At 33.1% G+C, this 17,365-nt stretch overlaps 1 protein-coding gene across 5 annotated transcripts in view; it reads left to right on the plus strand.

Moving 5' to 3' along the window:
• The window catches only part of FAF1 (Fas associated factor 1), a 487,297-nt gene that overhangs the window by 261,167 nt on the left and 208,765 nt on the right, over positions 1-17,365 (plus strand). For all 5 annotated transcript variants that reach the window (XM_087445969.1, XM_087445971.1, XM_004438535.3 and 2 more), the window contains exon 7: positions 627-732. In XM_087445969.1, the coding sequence (XP_087302095.1) occupies positions 627-732 (106 nt within the window). The remainder of the gene's footprint in view (positions 1-626; positions 733-17,365) is intronic.

Consider the following 17,365-nt stretch of genomic DNA (forward strand, 5'->3'; position numbering starts at 1 on the left):
CTTCATGGTTCTGGCATTTTGGAACTTTGGTATAGAGTTTAATATTGCTCTGAATTCTCCAGTTTCTGAATTCTGTTACTGAGTCCTAGGTGAAGGCACAATTATTTTGAAGGAATTTTGGTAGAACAATTAAAGTTCTATAGATTTCAGTATCTTCTGAATTTTGGCTGAAACAATATTTTTATTCTTATACGGCAGCATGAACATAAACAATAGTTTCATATTTCTCTTCTTCTAGAACAGCTATTTCACATGGATTTGAACCAGAGCCTTTCAGTATACATTTTAGTAGCATATTTGGAATTTGATATAGTTGACAAGTTTGGTTCTCTTGGAAGAAATACGTATGCAGACACTAGCATATGACTTGTAGAAAATTCTTATGTATGCAAAGTATGTAGAATTAAAGTTTAAAAACACCTTGGTAGAGAAGGAGTTAACAGGTTAGCTCCCCTTGGTTGTTCTCAGTGTGCTCTCTTGCCTTTAGGAACTGAAAAGATGATAACATTGGGCCCGGACATGCCTGTGTGGAGGTTATGGTACTCCTGGGGTTTTTGCAGCTAGCTGTAAAGCAAGCTAGAACTTGTTCATCTCAGAGTTCCTTGTTTTTCTTTCAACCCTTTCAGTGCCCTGCAGGAGTCATTAAATCAAAACTTCATGCTGATCATCACCCACCGAGAAGTCCAGCGGGAGTACAACCTGAACTTCTCAGGAAGCAGTACCATTCAAGAGGTGAGTTATGTCTCACAGCTACGGAATAAAGGTAGCTCATTATAGCTAATGTTGACCCTGTTAAAGAGGGCTTATCTGTTCTGGTTGGAAACTCTCTTTATGTTTCATTATTGGGCTCTTAATTTTAATTAACTGGAGCTTCAATGATTACTGTAGACGTATTAGATGACTTGACCTAGAAAGATAGATATTGTAAATGAGAGCTCTTGATAATTCTTAAAATAGTCAACTTAAAACCCTGCTTAAAAATAACTCATTATTATGTAATATATTTCATGGTTTTATAGTCATTATTCAGAATATTAATTTGGAAATTGTTGACAGCATGCATTTTCGAACATGTTTATATTTTATTTGAAAGGTTGCTCTCAAATACATTATTTATAATGTGTACCCTGCCTGTTTCCAAATGGAATTTGAGGAGGCTTTTCTTAAACAGCTCAATCAGCCTTGGGCAGTATTCTTGAGATGCTGTTGGAGACCATCAGTCATTTAGCTCAGAATATCTGAGAAGAGCCTATTTATAATGTCAATATTTTCTTCAACGTGGCCAACCAGGGCCACTGTTTCAAAAAAGAACCTCCCCTAAGAGAGAAGAGGTACCTTCTTGCCTGTGGCCCCACCCACCTAAAAGCCAGTAATTTATCTCTGTAGGAGGAAAAATGTGTAGGGCTATGATAGGACTTATGTTTAGAAACACTGAAATGACGACTATGTCACATTATCCCATGTAAGTTGTGAATACAGCAATCATTTGTCTACTAATGTTTTTATAAAGAGAATTAATCATGCTTAATCTTGGATTATTTCATAAATTTTTTCTTGGACTACATTGCTTAAAATACTGTCATATTAAAAAACAAGTTGTTTTTGCCTTAATCATTTTTCAGAAGTATATGAATTGTTTCATTAATGGCTAGATTATTAATGGTTTCCTTTCTTTATGTTTTATCAATGAATTTCAATTTGTGAATTTGGCATAAATAACTCATTGCTTAAAGTTCTCTATTTATCACTTGAATAATTTGTTGACTAGTAACTAAAATCTTGAAAATTTTTCTTGGCCCATAATTTGAATCACAGATTTGGATTATTTGATTTTTTCCGGGATTTTAAATGTATAAATTGCCATTTCATTTTTAACCTCTGTAATGTGTGTTCTATTCTCTAAATTAAAAATTTTAATTCATTGAAGAATTGTTTTTACATTAGAAATAATGTTTAACTATGGCTCTATCACAGAGTATTCTGGGAACTTCATGTTAGTAAAATTTAAATTATATATTGAATATAATTAATTAAGGAAATTTAGTTTCAAAATAACTCCAATTTAATCAAGAAAAGCAAAGATAATAAAAGGTAAATTTCATTCTGTGGTTGATTTACTTTTTTTAATTGAAGACTAGTATAATGCATGATGGATAAACATATACTGCTTTAGTTTTCTTTCTGACTGGAATTTTTATAGCTAGAATTTTACCCTTTTTTCTTTTATATTTCCAGTTTTGATAGTTTGAGTGTGTTTCAACTTTCTCCCACAAGAGGGCAGAAAGGACTATTAAACTGATAGTCTAAAAATGCCATTCAGTGTTTTCAAATTAGCTTCTCTTATATTAACAAAAAGGAGCATAATGGCCAAGTTATTGTTTGATTTACAGATAATTGGCATATTGCAGGGAGGAGACTTAATTTCACCCTTTTAAATTAAACAGGGAGATTTAAAAAGACATAAAATATTCATTAATGTTCGGTGATTATAAAGTAGTGGCATATATTTATTTTGCCTTTATTACTGTTTCGATGGGAAAATACTGCAAATATTTCCGAAATCGAGTTGGCCATACTGACAAGTTGAAATGTTTAAGCAGCGTTAATGCAATCTGCTCACACCTGATATCCTATGCAGAATGATTCAAAACGACTACATCAATTATTAAAAGAAATATTTAAAATTCTGTAAATGTGCCATTGTGCGCCACAGTTGGCTGAAACTGTTCTCCGTGGCCTGCTATTTAGATTATCAAATATATTTTAAGCTTCAAGGACTTGAAAACAGTAAATCTTTTCCATACCATTTTCTAAATGAAAAATGTCCCAGAAATATTTTTGCAAAAACAGATATTCTTAGGTATTTCTTGCAAGAGTTTGATTTCTTCTTCTTTTTCTTTTTTTCCTTTTTGTAGTTGATTTAAAATAATATTTTGAAATGCTAGTTGCCAGGGAAAAATAAATGCAGTTGTTTCCAATATCAGTTGCTTTTCTGTGAGCAGACAGGTACACATAGGCTCTTTTATTCTGTACAACTTAGAAAAAGAGCATGGATTATACTTTCCATGCCTAGGGTCTGTAGGCCTAGAACTAAGACTTTTCTCCTTCAACTTGAGGAATACTGCGGGGGGGGGGGGGGTATTCTGGAGAACAAGATGCTCTTATGCTATTGCCATGCAACCCACAGTGACACTTAAGTATGTGCATTTTTTTTTGTTACATGATTGAAAAGCAGTTTGCAACACAATAAAAATATAATCTTGAAATGATTTTGCAGTGTTATTTTATAAATGTTAGAATTTCTGCCCTTAACGTGGAAGCTTAATGATGTCATATATCCTAAATCATACATTAACTTCTGTCACCAGTTTCAGAAATTTCTTTTCGATGTTGTTTAATAGGTCCAAGACTGAATTCAATAGATGAAGGAAACGAAGAAATTAAAAAAAAACTAACAAAAACTTGATTTTTTTTCTAGTGTAGTAATATATTATTTTTGTTGTGGGTGAAAAAAAATCACCATTTTTTGGTATTTTTAATTTTGAAAGCCTTGCATTTTTAAAAGAAAGCTTTTGTAATATTTTTCCCCCAGAGGAAAATTTCTGTTAAATGAAATAGGACTGAAAAATGCACTATGATTTCAACTTTTAATTAGACAATATCTTCTTTAAAATAATGAATAAGAAAATAGAACTTAAAAGCAGTTTGAATTTCAAATAAACTCTTCAGTGACCATATGTTCATGCAAGTTACCAGTGATAAACCGATAGTCATGCAAGTGTTTGTTCATCCTGGCTCTGTGGTCTCTTGCCTCGCAATGTGTGGCTTGTGTCCTTTGGGTGCTCTAGATTTTAATTTAAGCTAGTTAGATATTGAGGTTATTTTTTTTAAGCTCTTTACAAATCCTCCCACTTACATTATCCTCCTACTTGAGGAATAGGCAATGATAGTATAAAAAGGTCGGAATGGAGAGTTGCAAGTAGCCATACAAATAAAAATCTTTTCTGTTTTTCCGTTATGACAAAATTTATTGTAAAAATTATCAAATAATAATTATAATAACTTTGTGACAATCTGTCCACCTTTTTGGGTCCTGAATTACCTACTTGTCACACTTTAAAAGAGTGAATTTCCTTGAAAATTTAAACAAGCTTATCTTATTTTAATGAATTTTCTACACTGAGAATTCAGATTTTTAGACAGTTAATTGTACATATTTTAGTAATTCTAATACTATTAAGGACCTGTGGTTACAAATGCACTTGGGAATGGTTAAATTAAGGGAAAGAAAAGATTGATTTGCCTACTGCAAATCCTAAACCCAGGTGTGGAAAAGGATATAAATTCCCTGAAATCAAGCCAACTTTTCTTGGAAACTAATTCTTTGTTGTCCATCTTACTATTGCAAAAGCTTCTATTAGGCAAAATATCCACTTTTCTTTGTAGATGTCATACAAACTTAAGGAATACACACATGATCCAGAATAACAATGATAAGAAACCTAAGTATTTTTGGTGTGGAATCGTGGAGTATTACTCATCTATTATAGTGAGAAGCACAATGAATAGCTACTGGAATTATTTAAATCCTCTTCCAAGTTTCATTTTACCCTAGAATTCTCACTGTTCTTATTAATGTTGATTTAGTTCTTAATGGGAATGAAAGGGAAAAATTGACAACCTATAAAGATATGTCTTAATGGAATAGTAAAACATTTCAATACTAATACTAGTGATTGTCAAGTGGAAAGCCAGTAGTTTGAATTAGCAACAAGAAATGAACTGAATACATAAATCATACCAGGCCTTAAAAATAATCTTGGCTAAATAATTGAAATCATGAGGCTGATTGTGATTCTGCAAATTTTAAACTCGCATCAAGTTTTGTGTCTTTTTTTTCTGCTTGCTATTTTCTCAACTTGCTTGACTAACGTATATTTCGAACGATTCTCCTTTAATGCTGGAGATCATTAACAGTAATTAAATAAGTAGTCTTTTACAGATTGTACTAATGAGCAATTTTCTAGTAGTGGGTTGACTACAACTTCTTAACTAACATGCCCTTTCTGGAAATGTTTTAAGTATAGTTGGTTTTTTTTGGTTTGTTTTCCAGTATGGAGAGGGTGGAGGGTGATGGCACAGAACTGAAGAGTAAGGTAGCTGAGACTGTGCATATGCAAGAGGGTAAATTAAATTGTGTGCTTATTTAATTAAATGTTTAAGTGGTTTATTTTTACGCAAGATAAATGGCATATATAAGCTCAATTTGAATGAACCTGTTTTAATTAGTGTATATCATAATTTGATTTTTAAAATTTGAAATCACGGATGACATCTTAGCAAGAATGAAAGAGATAATTTGTTAAGCAACTAGGCAATGAATTCAAGCCTTTATTCAGCTTTCAGAAAAGGAGATTATGGGTTTCTTTTAAATATGCATGTATATTATTAGTTTCAAGTTGCATTTTATAACCGAGATCTTTTAAAGTCATACCACTTCAAATGAACAAATCGGTAATGATCATTTTATAAATATTGAGGTTTTCTGTGTTTCTTAATAAATTAACCCCTTAGGAAATAAATTTAAGTAATATTTACAATGCAGCCATTTGGAACTGACAAGTCTTTTTCTCCCTCTGAAAGTATTTTGAAATAATCTCTATGGGAAATTTTTTTTTAGCCCATGTAAGTATTTTTTCACCTACATTTTAAGAAGATAAAAACAATGAAATTTTGTTAAGAATTAAGGACAATGCTTTTGTCCTTTGTTACTTAAGATATGTGTATCCTAGCATCTTCTTGGCCAACCACGTTTCATAATCTGTGATTTGTGTGGTGGTAGTTTTGAAATGCCTGGGTTAAGAGAAATTATGTTCAGTTATCAGAAACTAATAAACATAAGACATTTTTATATGCAAGAAAAGGCAGAGAGTAAATAATTGCACTGGTGACCAATACTGTAATAATCCTGTTTTACAATATGCACTTGACAGGTTGTAATAGTGCTAATTGAAGAGACTAATTCACACTTGCTTCATTCTATTCAAAGGCAAAATCAGCAGCTTGTTTTGCTTTTGACCAGATGGTCCTCATGAACACCTACTGTGCACTTTAAGTGCTTTACTAGAATTACAAAGGCTGGGGCTGCGTTCGACTCCAAATGATTTGAGAAGAGAGAGAGAGAGAGGGGGAAAAAAAACCCCTCTGTGCTCAATGGATTTGGTGCAAGTAAATTAATTCTAGTGGACCCATTACACACTGAGCCCCCTTTTCAAAGCTCTGAGCCTCCTCGCTTGCTCTGTAGCAATGAGAAAGAGAAAGAGAAAGGCAGATTACTGCAAACAGAAATAAAAAAAAGGGGTATGAAAGGGAGAAAAGAGGCCTTGAAGCCTTTCATATCATTTGGGTTTTTCAAGTGCGTTATTTTTGGGGAGGGTGGATATATGAAAAGCCAATTGGAGTTTTTTTTGTTTTAAAGTGCGCTATTTAAGCACCATGAAAATAGGCGTAAGAGCAACAGTTGACTGAGTTTACTGTGGTGAAGCTTTGTGTCCGAGGATGAATCAAATTCATTATATTCAACTCTTTGTGTTTTAACATGAATGTAGGGTTAGTTTCACAAGACTGTGTCTGTTTAGGATAATTATAATTTAATATTTTCCTTTCATAAAGTTATCACTGTAGATGTCTAAAATTTTAATCAAAGCACATTTTGTACATTGACTGTGAAGCACCCTGACAGTTTAAAATTCAAAGGAAAGCTTTTTTAGTTTTCAGAAGAAAAGAAAGGCTCTTTCTAATGGCATTGAAGCAGAGATTATTATAACTAATTAGAAGTCACACATCTGTTAGCTTTTGGTTTGTGACTTACTCATGTATTTTTTGAGTAAAATATATACTTTAAAAATATATCGCTGTTATTGAATGAACCAAAAGGGATAAAATGCACTTAAAAGAGAACCATTTATTTGAGCCAAACATTTTTGCAAATCTCTACATGGTCCCATAAAAATATGTAATGTATTAAAGTCCATTAAATGTGAATTGGAATTGTGTAATTAATAACCTTAAGTTGGAATATACTTCTAATCGAAATATTTTCATGCAGTTCTTGTTAGCATAATTCTGATTATTAACCAAAGGTATTATGAAATAACAATATAAGCAAACCCAGTTTGTGCAAATTTATACTTATTCCTTGTCCTTAAAGCTGTTCGTGTACAATATTGTAATTTAGAATACTGACACTGTAAAATAATTAATTCTTCTTCTAAGCTACGTAGATTAAGATACAAGGGATTACATCTTGAAATACATGTCAGTTATTTTGTATGTTTTTATACTTTTAAGTTTAATTCTCTTGTGATATATTTTTGTTGCATGGTTTACTTTTGTTTGATGGCACATATTACTGACACCATAATTCAAGTTCATTTTAATTGTAGCTATTAGCAAAGAATACAACAAAATCATACCTATAGTATATAACTTAATAATTGTAAACATTTCATAGAAAAGATTATTTCCAAGTTTGGCCCATCTCTTTAAATGAATGTATAGAACTTATATTTAAAAAGGCATAATGAACAAATATGCTTTTTTGTCAATATGTTTTAATTACATTCTTAGAAAATAAAATATAGAAATGCAAAAACAACCGCAAAAATATTTTAGATTTTATTTCTCAAAGACTTAATGAAGAGGTTAGCATGCCTTCTTTGATATTTAAAATAAAATTTGATTAATTTCCTGTTAATGTGGTATTACTTTGGGACTTGTTGATTGAAATATAAGTGGTGGGTTGGGAAGGAGTGTAAAGGGAATCCCCAAACCTTCAACCAACAAACCATCCAGTGAAATTTATAAGCAATGAGGTGTTAATGAATTGATAGCCTTGGGGAGAAAAGGATTTCAAGAAAAAATTTGAATGGTTAGGAAAAAATTACTGAAAAAATTTTTTGCTGTAGACTATTTAAAATAAAAGAATACAAAATTCTCTTTCTTGTAGGTACCATAAAAAGCTGTCTTTAAAGCCAGAACCTCAATTAGCAGAAGTGGATTGATCATGACCGTGCAGTCACTTACTTAGGTGGGGCTGGTTCTTTGCTTTCACAGACACATTGGTTTGAACCTTTCTCCTCATGAAGAAGAGTTTATTTCAGTATTAAATTATGAACCCCTAGACTCCTGAATGCCAGAGACAAAATTCTCTCCTGTAGGGTAAGGGTTGGAAAAGACTACAATTTCTTTGTAGTCCTCGGTAAATACCACGTTACTTAAGATGAGAAATATTTCAACATTTAAGTATCCTTCAGCCATAAAGAATAATAAGCTCCTCATTCTTCTCCCCACTCCACCCCAGCAAAAAAACAAGGAAATAAATCAAAGGATGGGTAAGTGAACATAAAGTGCTCATAAACAAAAGCTAGACCAAGACTAGGTATATTAAGATAAGGCCTGCATGTAGAGAATTATTTACTTGTTTATCCTTATATACCAAAGGTTATTTGGCCATTAATGCCTTAAAACATCTGTTTCTGGTAATTTTTTTCTTGTCTAATGTGTTTTGTGTCTGACTTGCTATCTAGTCAAGGCATTATTGTTTTTCAAACATAGTGTGGCAAATATACTTAAATCCTATTGCTCAGTTTAGGGCTGAATTACCTTATTACACTAAATATATTCTTATTATTATTATTTTTAAACATTTTCTTAAAGAAAAAAAGACTTTAAAAGCTCGTAGCAAACATTTTCTGTAAATGACAAAATGTATTCCTTGCTTTGTGGTCATTGCGTGACCAGACAGTAGAGTACTGGATTGTTTTAAGGTTTTTACAGCTGCAAGGCAAAAGCATCTGCTCATTGCAAAGCCGGCATTGTTTAATTTTGACACTGACTTTTCCATGCGTCTTGTACCAAGCACTGGATTAGATGCCACTAAGATGAAATTTGTTTTAAGTTGCTCCCAAAGTGCAGCTGTCCTCATATGCGGTCTTGTAGCTTAACCAAAACAGACAGACATAGGATCAATCAGAATCTGTACAGGGTCACCTCAGTAGGCTAGGGAGGCTCAGAGGGAGAATGTTAATGATATTATTTATTGTGAATAACTGCAAAATTAGTTTCCAGGCTGATTTAGTGTATGTAGAAGTACACCTCCTCCTCCTTCTTTTAGGGCAGTAGAACCATTATTAAATATTTAGCTTTTAAACTGGAGTATAATGGTCAAATATTAAGGTGCCTGTGTGTGCATTATGCACTATTCTTCCACAGTCAATTGCAAGAAAAATTATCAGTTAATTGGTCACTAAAGTAGTAATTGACTGAAAATAAAACTCAGTCTAAAATGGCTCTGCTAAAATCTTGAATAGTGGACATTTTTATAGAATGATAATTTTTCTTTAATGTTTCAAGTAAATGAAAAATGAAAGAGCACCTCACTTTCTGGGTTTCCTGGGATTGTGTGAATTTCTACCCAGCTGGTCCAAATTGATTGATACAGGGCCAAATATTTGTCTGCCTACATTTCAAAGTCTATAATTTGCTAATGAATTGTGGTAATAATCTTTCATCATACATGAAAGATTTAGCCAAACAATTTGCTAAGTATGTATTTTGATCATAAAATTTTTGGACTTACACCAAGCTTTACATCTATTTTACAGCTAATGCATGAGGGTGGAGGGAGAGCAAGGGGAGAAATAATACTGCACATGGATACTTGATGGAAGGGGATGAAGGAAACAAGAGGGAAGAAGGTACTCTGGAAAAGAGTAATGCTGGGAAAGTCCTGTGAGTGACAGTGGAAAACAAATTAGATTTGCACTTTGATTGCAAAATAGAATTTTTTAAATGCGAGCAGAGTTTTAGCCTGTGGTGTTTGGAAGTATGGTATCCATGTAGATGAAGGCAAGAAAGGAATCTTTTCCCTTTTTGGCTATAGCTAGCTATTCCACACATTGATTATGGAATAATTTCCTGGGAACTTTATGCTAGAAAAGTCAAATGCTCACAAATTGGAAGTAATTGAAAGCATAAGAATAAAATCCAGATGTTTGTTGGGGTTGATTTAGTGACTTAAAAACAAAAACAGTGAAGAAATAAGTGTAATTTGACCAATTCTAGAAGAAGGTGAGAGAGAAACCTTTCAGTTAAGCTTTTGAAATGGCTGTAGGCATCCAAGAGAATGTTTTCTTCATCCAAAACAAAGACTGTACAAAGGAAAATAGGCTTATATTTGTGGGGGTATATTTAGGATTAAATAACCTCCATTTGGGAAAGTGCAAACCTTATTTATATATTTTGGGAGAGCAGCATAAGATATACTCTGGAGGAAGTCCAGAGTATATGGAGTGAGAGGACAAGAAAGGACAAGAGGACAGGAAAATGTTCTAAATAAGACTCTATCTTGTACATTGTAATTTCTCTTTCATTGTTAGACATTAAGGTGCCATGACTTCCTATTTGACTGATATAATCTGAATTGTTTTCAAGTTGATCACGAGAAGAATATTTAATAATGCTGATAAATTTTTTCCTTGCCTTGCAAGCAGGTAGTTAAAAAAATAAAAAGCAGGTGGCTAAAATGAGAAAGAGAGAGAGAGAAACCATATCATAAAAGAGACTGAACCTTTCATTTTATAAATTTTAAAGATAAGCAGCTCTAAAATTTTTATATACCTGCTGCACCTTGAATATGTCACATTTCCAGAGCATTAATTTGTATCCATTTACGTAATTCTCTTTTTGTTCTCTGATAGAGCTAAGCCTATTCTAAGTGTTAGTACAGTGAATATCTATCAAAGATGGCACCATTGGAAACTCTTAAAGTCTTTAGGAAAGTTAAAGATCTATATGTCAAACTACAGCTTTATTTCAGATGAATTGAAATCTTGTTTTACACATTGACTTTCTCAGCCTCTCCTTCTATTTTGCTGACTTTTTTTTTCTATTTTATGTATTTCATACTTCTCATAATTTTTTTATAGGTGTATTGTTATCACTTATGATAGTTACTGCAGTAAATATAGAAGAGATTCCATAATCATTATGAAGGAAAAAAATCATTAAAATCATATTTACATAAAATTAATTATATGTGAGATAATTAGTGAGATTCCTGATTCTGTTGTTAACAGTTTTATAAAAATCCATTTTAAAAACAAATGTTAGAGTTACAGGTTATGTATGTTAAATTCAAAATATGCTGTTGCCATTTGTTTCTAGTCCTTTTGGTATTCTGTTATCAAAAGCACTTTACATTTACATGCTTGCCTTTGCCTGATGAAAATGTGCAATATTTCCTCCTAAGAGGTATATTTATAATGTCTAATAGTAATAATAGAATATCAGTTAAACATCAGTTCATTTCTGTTGTCACATTGTAAACGAGGGAATTTTAAGATGCTTTTAAAGGCTACTGCTTTCTTACAGGTGAAAATTTTTGTTGATGATAATGGATATGCGCATAGATCACTTTGCTTGGAATTTGAAATTTCATAAATAGTAAAATGTGTTAAAAGTCTTGGTTTCTATTGGTAATTGTGACGTCAAATATTGTAACTGATTTTTGTATATCATGAATGGAGCAATATGTGAAGCATGACTAAGGAATTGTGATTGATATATTAACATGCATACATGTCATAAATTTAAATGAATGTTGACTCCTTCAAATTAGTCATCTTTGTTGTTGATATACATATCTTCTGTTGCTCAAAAGTTATTCTAGATTTCTAGGAACTGGCTTTAGAGACTATGATGCTTTTGTTTTTTGAGTGACTTCACTTATAGCCAATCTTTGTCCTATGAAGGGAGGAAATTGATTTGTTGAAATTGTCAAAAGTAATCTGAAGCCAAATGTTGTGAGCCAGTTGGTTATTCAATCTGGATAGTCAAATTTGTGGGTATTCAGGTTAGGTGTCTCTTTCCTGAGCTCTTCCTCTCCCTGTGAACATATATCTGTCATAGCATTTACCACACTCATTTGCAATTACTTGTTTACTTATTTATTTCCCCTGTTAGACTAAGCGCACCTTAAGAACAGGAAAAGTTTTGAATTCATCTTTTTATTTCTGGGCCTACCATTGAATCTGTCACAGATTAGGTGTGCTTAATGAATGACTGAATTAAAAAAGAAAAATCTGTAAATCAATGAGATTATTTATAACTGAAGGCATTTGCAAAGGTGAAGTTATCCAAGTATTTCTGAGTATTTCAAGTATTAATGTTGACCTAAATATGTACTTTCTCAAGGGGATTATTATGAGAGGATCTCTATGATTTGGCTGTAAATTCTCCCTTATTTGTTAAAAAGGAGGCTGAAAATAGTTTGCACAAAAAGTACAAAATAGAACTCCTGCTTTAAAACAGATTTATGTCATCAATTTGTAATATCTGCCAGCTAATTTCTTGGTGGTTTCCTTCTAAACGAGGTTATAGCTGATTTTTAAAAAATGTTTTCTGAATCTAGGGATGCAGTGTTACAGGTTTTAATCAAACTGACAGTACTCAATTGGCAATTAGTGAGTTTGTGAGAGTGGAAAGATCATTGCACTATGGTGTAGGGAATCTGAGTTCCAATCCTCCTGCCACTAATAAACTGCATTATCATCTAGCCCATAGTGGCCTGATATTTCTTTTTCATTTGTTTGGCTTTTTCATAATGTAGAACCGCAGAAACTCAATTTTTGCGAATTGCGAATTTTTGCTAGTGCGAATGAAAATGTCTTGGAACCTTAAAATACGCATAAAATCCCTGTGTCCTGTTGGACCTGGTATACACTTCTATTACAGCAATTCTGTCCTATTATTTGTTTTGTGTTTGTTTTCCTTCTTGTGGTAGGCTCCTTGAGGGCAGGATCTCTATCATTTAATCTTCATATTTATAGCACTAAGTAGATAGTACCTAGCACCTTTTAAATGATTGTTGAATAAGCAAATATTTACTTAGATTGGCATCCAGTGGTTGAAAAGAAATTTGGAAACTTGGATTCTAATATCTGATATTTTGCTTTTTAGCTATCTGAGTTTGGGCAGTTCATTTAACTATGCTGAGTCTGGGTCATCTATGAATAACAGGAAATGCTTTCAAAGGATTTTTCTGGTCCTAAAACTTGGTGATTACATGTGAATTTAGACATTTCTTGTGCTTCAAGTGAACCTTATAGGGAGGGAGGTGGAAAAAATTGGTCAATAGGCAGTCACTGTGTATGTAAATACGTATATGTGTCACTGTGGAATGTAAATATCTGTTTAATCCTTAAGGTGTTATTTAAGAGGTTCCAGGTTGAAATAGAGGCCTCTGTTGCTATGGTGTTTGAATTTCTGTAATTGAGATTTTTTTTCCTGAACGGTAAAGAATTTTATTTTTATCTTAAAGTAGACTTTTACCTTAAATACATATTATGCAATATGACTTTAAAAGCGAATTGCATAAACATAACAAGTCTTTCTAATACCGAAGAAGATTTTTTAATACTGAGATGCAAAAAAAGTAAATGGTATTAATTTTATGTTATTAGCTTCACTTGTGGTAAGTGAATTAAAATTCTATGTGAATATCAAGGCTATGATACTACCATAAGGATAGACCTATAGATCAATTGAATAGAATTGGAAGTTCATAAATAAACCCCTTACACCCAAGGTCAATTAATTTTCAGCAAGGTTGCCAAGACAATTCAACGTGGAAAGAATAGTGTTTTCAACATATGGTGCTGGGACAACTGGATAGCTACATGCAAAAGAATGAAATTGGACTACTGCTGCACATCATATATAAAAATCAACTCAGTTGGATTAAAGACCTAAATGTAAAAGCTGAAACTGTAGAACACTTAGAAGAAAACATAGGAATAAATCTTTGTGACCTTGGGTTAGGTAATGGTTTCTTAGATATGATACCAGAAACACAAGTAACAAAAGGAAAAATAGGTAAAGTGGACTCTATCAAAATTAAAAACTTTTGTGCCTTCAAGGACAGCTTCAGTAAAGTGAAAAGACAGCTAACATAATGGGAGAAAATATTTCCAAATCATATATTGATAAGAGACTTGTATCTGGAATATATAAAGAACTCTTACAACTCAATAAAAAGAAGACAACCTAATTTAAAAATGGGCAAAGGATTTGAATAGATATTTCTCACGAAAAGGTAGACAGTCAGTAAGCACATGAAAAGTTGCTCAACATCTTTAGTCATTAGGCAATTGCAAACCAAAACCAGAATGAGATACCACTTCACACCACTAGGATGGCTAGAATAAAAAAGATGACAATAGCAAGTGTTGGCAAAGATGTTGAGAAAGTAGAATCCTCAGACATTGCTGGTGGCAGTGTAAAATGACACAGTAGCTTTGGGGGCTGGCCTGGTGGCCTAGTGGTTAAGTGAGCACACTCTGCTTCAGCAGCCCAGGGTTGGCAGGTTCGGATCCCAGGTGTGCACCGACGCACTGCTTGTCAAGCCATGCTGTGGTGACGTCCCATATAAAGTAGAGGAAGATGGGCATAGATGTTAAGCCAGGGCCAATCTTCCTTGGCAAAAAGAGAAGGATTGGCATCAGATGTTAGCTCAGGGCTGATCTTCCTCACAAAAATAGATAGATAGATAGATAGATAGATAGATAGATAGATAGATAGATAGATAGATAGAGTAGCTTTGGAAAACAGTTTGACAGTTTCTCAAAAGTTAAACTTGGACAATTTTACTCCTAGATATATACCAAGAGAATTGAAAACATATGTCCACACATAAATGTCTCCATGAATATTCATAACAGCATTATTCTTAATAGCCAAAACATAGAAACAATCCAAATGTCCATCAACTGATGAATGGATAAACAAAATATGATATATTGATAAGTGGAATATTATTGTAAAAAGGAATAAAGTACAGATACATGCTACAACATAGATGAATCTTGAAAAATTATGCTAAGTGAAAGAAGCCCGATACAAAAGGCCACATATTGTATGATTCCATTTATATGAAATACCCAGAATAGACAAATGTATAGAGACAAGACGTAGATTAGTAGGGCAGTAAAACTACTCTGTGTGATACTATAATGGTGGATACATGTCATTGTGAATTTGTGCAAACCCATAGAATGTACAACACCAAGAGTCAACCCTAATGTAAATTATGGACTTTGGGTGATAATAATGTGTCAATGTATATTCATCAATTGTCATAAATATACTACTCTGGTGGGGGATATTGATAATGGGGAGGACTGTGCATGTGTGGGGGCAAGGGATATATGAGAAATCTCTATACCTTTTACTCAATTTTGCTCTGAACCGAAAACTGCTCTAAAAAAAATAAAGTCTGTTAAAAAAATTAAAAAGTAGATTAGTGGTTGCCAGGGTCACCTGGCTGAGGGAGAAAGGGGAATGGGTCGTGGCTGCTAGTGAGTGCAGGTTTTTTTGTTGTTATTTTGCTTTGTTTTGTCATTTGTTTTTGTTTTTCACATTCATTAATAATAAGCCACTAGTTATGCAATACAGTGCATTCAAAATGTTAAGTATCTTTAAGTAATTGTTTATTTACATGCAGCAATTTTATATAATGAGAAATATAATGTAATTTAAACACAGCGCAGTGGTCTTCATATGTTCACTCATAGAGTGTTTAATAAATTAAGAAAGTCAGTTTAAATCTTCACGTTTATATGTGTACAAATTTGTTTTTGTGAGCATATCTTTCCCTACTTAAGCTAATTTTCAGAGTTCTAAAATAATATAACAAAATATACAGCATACTTGGCTTTCCAAAAAAATATCTGAATTTGGCATATATATGATTTTTCCATGTTTTTTATTATAGTAAAATTTACATAACATAAAATTTACCATTTTAGGGGCTGGCCCGGTGGCGCAAGCGGTTGAGTGCACGCGCTCCGCTGCGGCAGCCTGGGGTTCACGGGTTCGGATCCCAGGCACGCACCGACGCACCACTTGTCAAGCCATGCTGTGGTGGCGTCCCATATAAAGTGGAGGAAGATGGGCACAGATGTTAGCCCAGGGCCAGTCTTCCTCAGCAAAAAAAGAGGAGGATTGGCAGATGTTAGCACAGGGCTGATCTCACCAAAAAAAAAAAAAAAAAATTTACCATTTTAACCATTTTTCAGTGTACAGTTCAGTGGAATCAAGTACATTCACAATGTTGTGGAAACCATCACCAGTACCCATCTCCAGAAATTTTTTCTTCTTCTCAAATTGAAACTTCATACCCATTAAACAATAACTCCCCATTTCTCTCTTCCCCCCAGCCCCTGCAACCATCATTTTACTTTCTGTCCCTGAATTTGACTACTCTAGGTACCTCATGTAAATGGATTAGTATTTGTCCTTTTGTGACTGGCTTATTTCACTTAGTATAATATCTTCAAGGTTCGTTCATATTATAGCATATGTTAGAATTTTCTTCCTTTTTTAGGCTCAGTAATATTCCATTGTATGTATATACCGTATTTTGTTTATCTAGTCATCCATTGATGGGATATTTGGGTTACTTCCACCTTTTGACTATTGTGAATAATGCTGCTGTGAACATGGGTGTACAAATATCTCTTCAAGCCTCTGCCTTCAGTTCTTTTGGGTATATACCCACAAGTGAAATGCTAGATCATGTGGTAATTTTATGTTTAAGTTTTTGAGGAACCATCATACTGTTTTCCAGAGTGGCTGCACCATTTTACATTCCCACCAGCAGTGATAAGGGTTCAGTTTCTCCATATCCTCACCAACACTTATTATTTTCAGTCTTTTTGATAATTCCATCCTAGTGGATGTGAAATGGTATTTCATTGTGGTTTTGGTTTGTATTTTCCTAAAGGCTAATGATGTTGAGCAAGCATCATTTCATGTGCTTATTGGCCATTGTATATCTTCTTTGGAAAAATGTCTATTCAAGTCCTTTGCCCATTTTGGGGGTGGGGGTTTTTTTTATGGAGTGATGGAAATATTCTGGAATTTGTTACTGATGACTGTTGCACAAGTTTGTGAATATACTAAAAAACACTGAATTGTACACTTAAAAATAATAAAGAAACAAACTAAACCAAAAAATGGATACAGAGAACTGAGAGCTTATAAGAGAGGTATACCTACAAATTGAATAATTGTACCAAAAAGGAAGATTAAAGAACTAGGGATAATGCCACGAGGATAAAGTGTATAATAACACCAAAGTTCAATTACTAATGTTTGCCAAGAATTTAAAGAACTCTTTTTGAGATAGTAACTAGATATCCTCCCTTTCTATTGAAGTTAAACCACGAGAAAATGGACTTCATAATGTTGGAGAGAATTGCTCTTGAGTGTGATGTTATTAAGCATTGGAGATTTTTTATAGGCA

Source organism: Ceratotherium simum, chromosome 22 (genome assembly GCF_057802395.1).
Source record: "Ceratotherium simum simum isolate JZ-2026a chromosome 22, ASM5780239v1, whole genome shotgun sequence".
Lineage (NCBI taxonomy): Eukaryota > Metazoa > Chordata > Mammalia > Perissodactyla > Rhinocerotidae > Ceratotherium > Ceratotherium simum.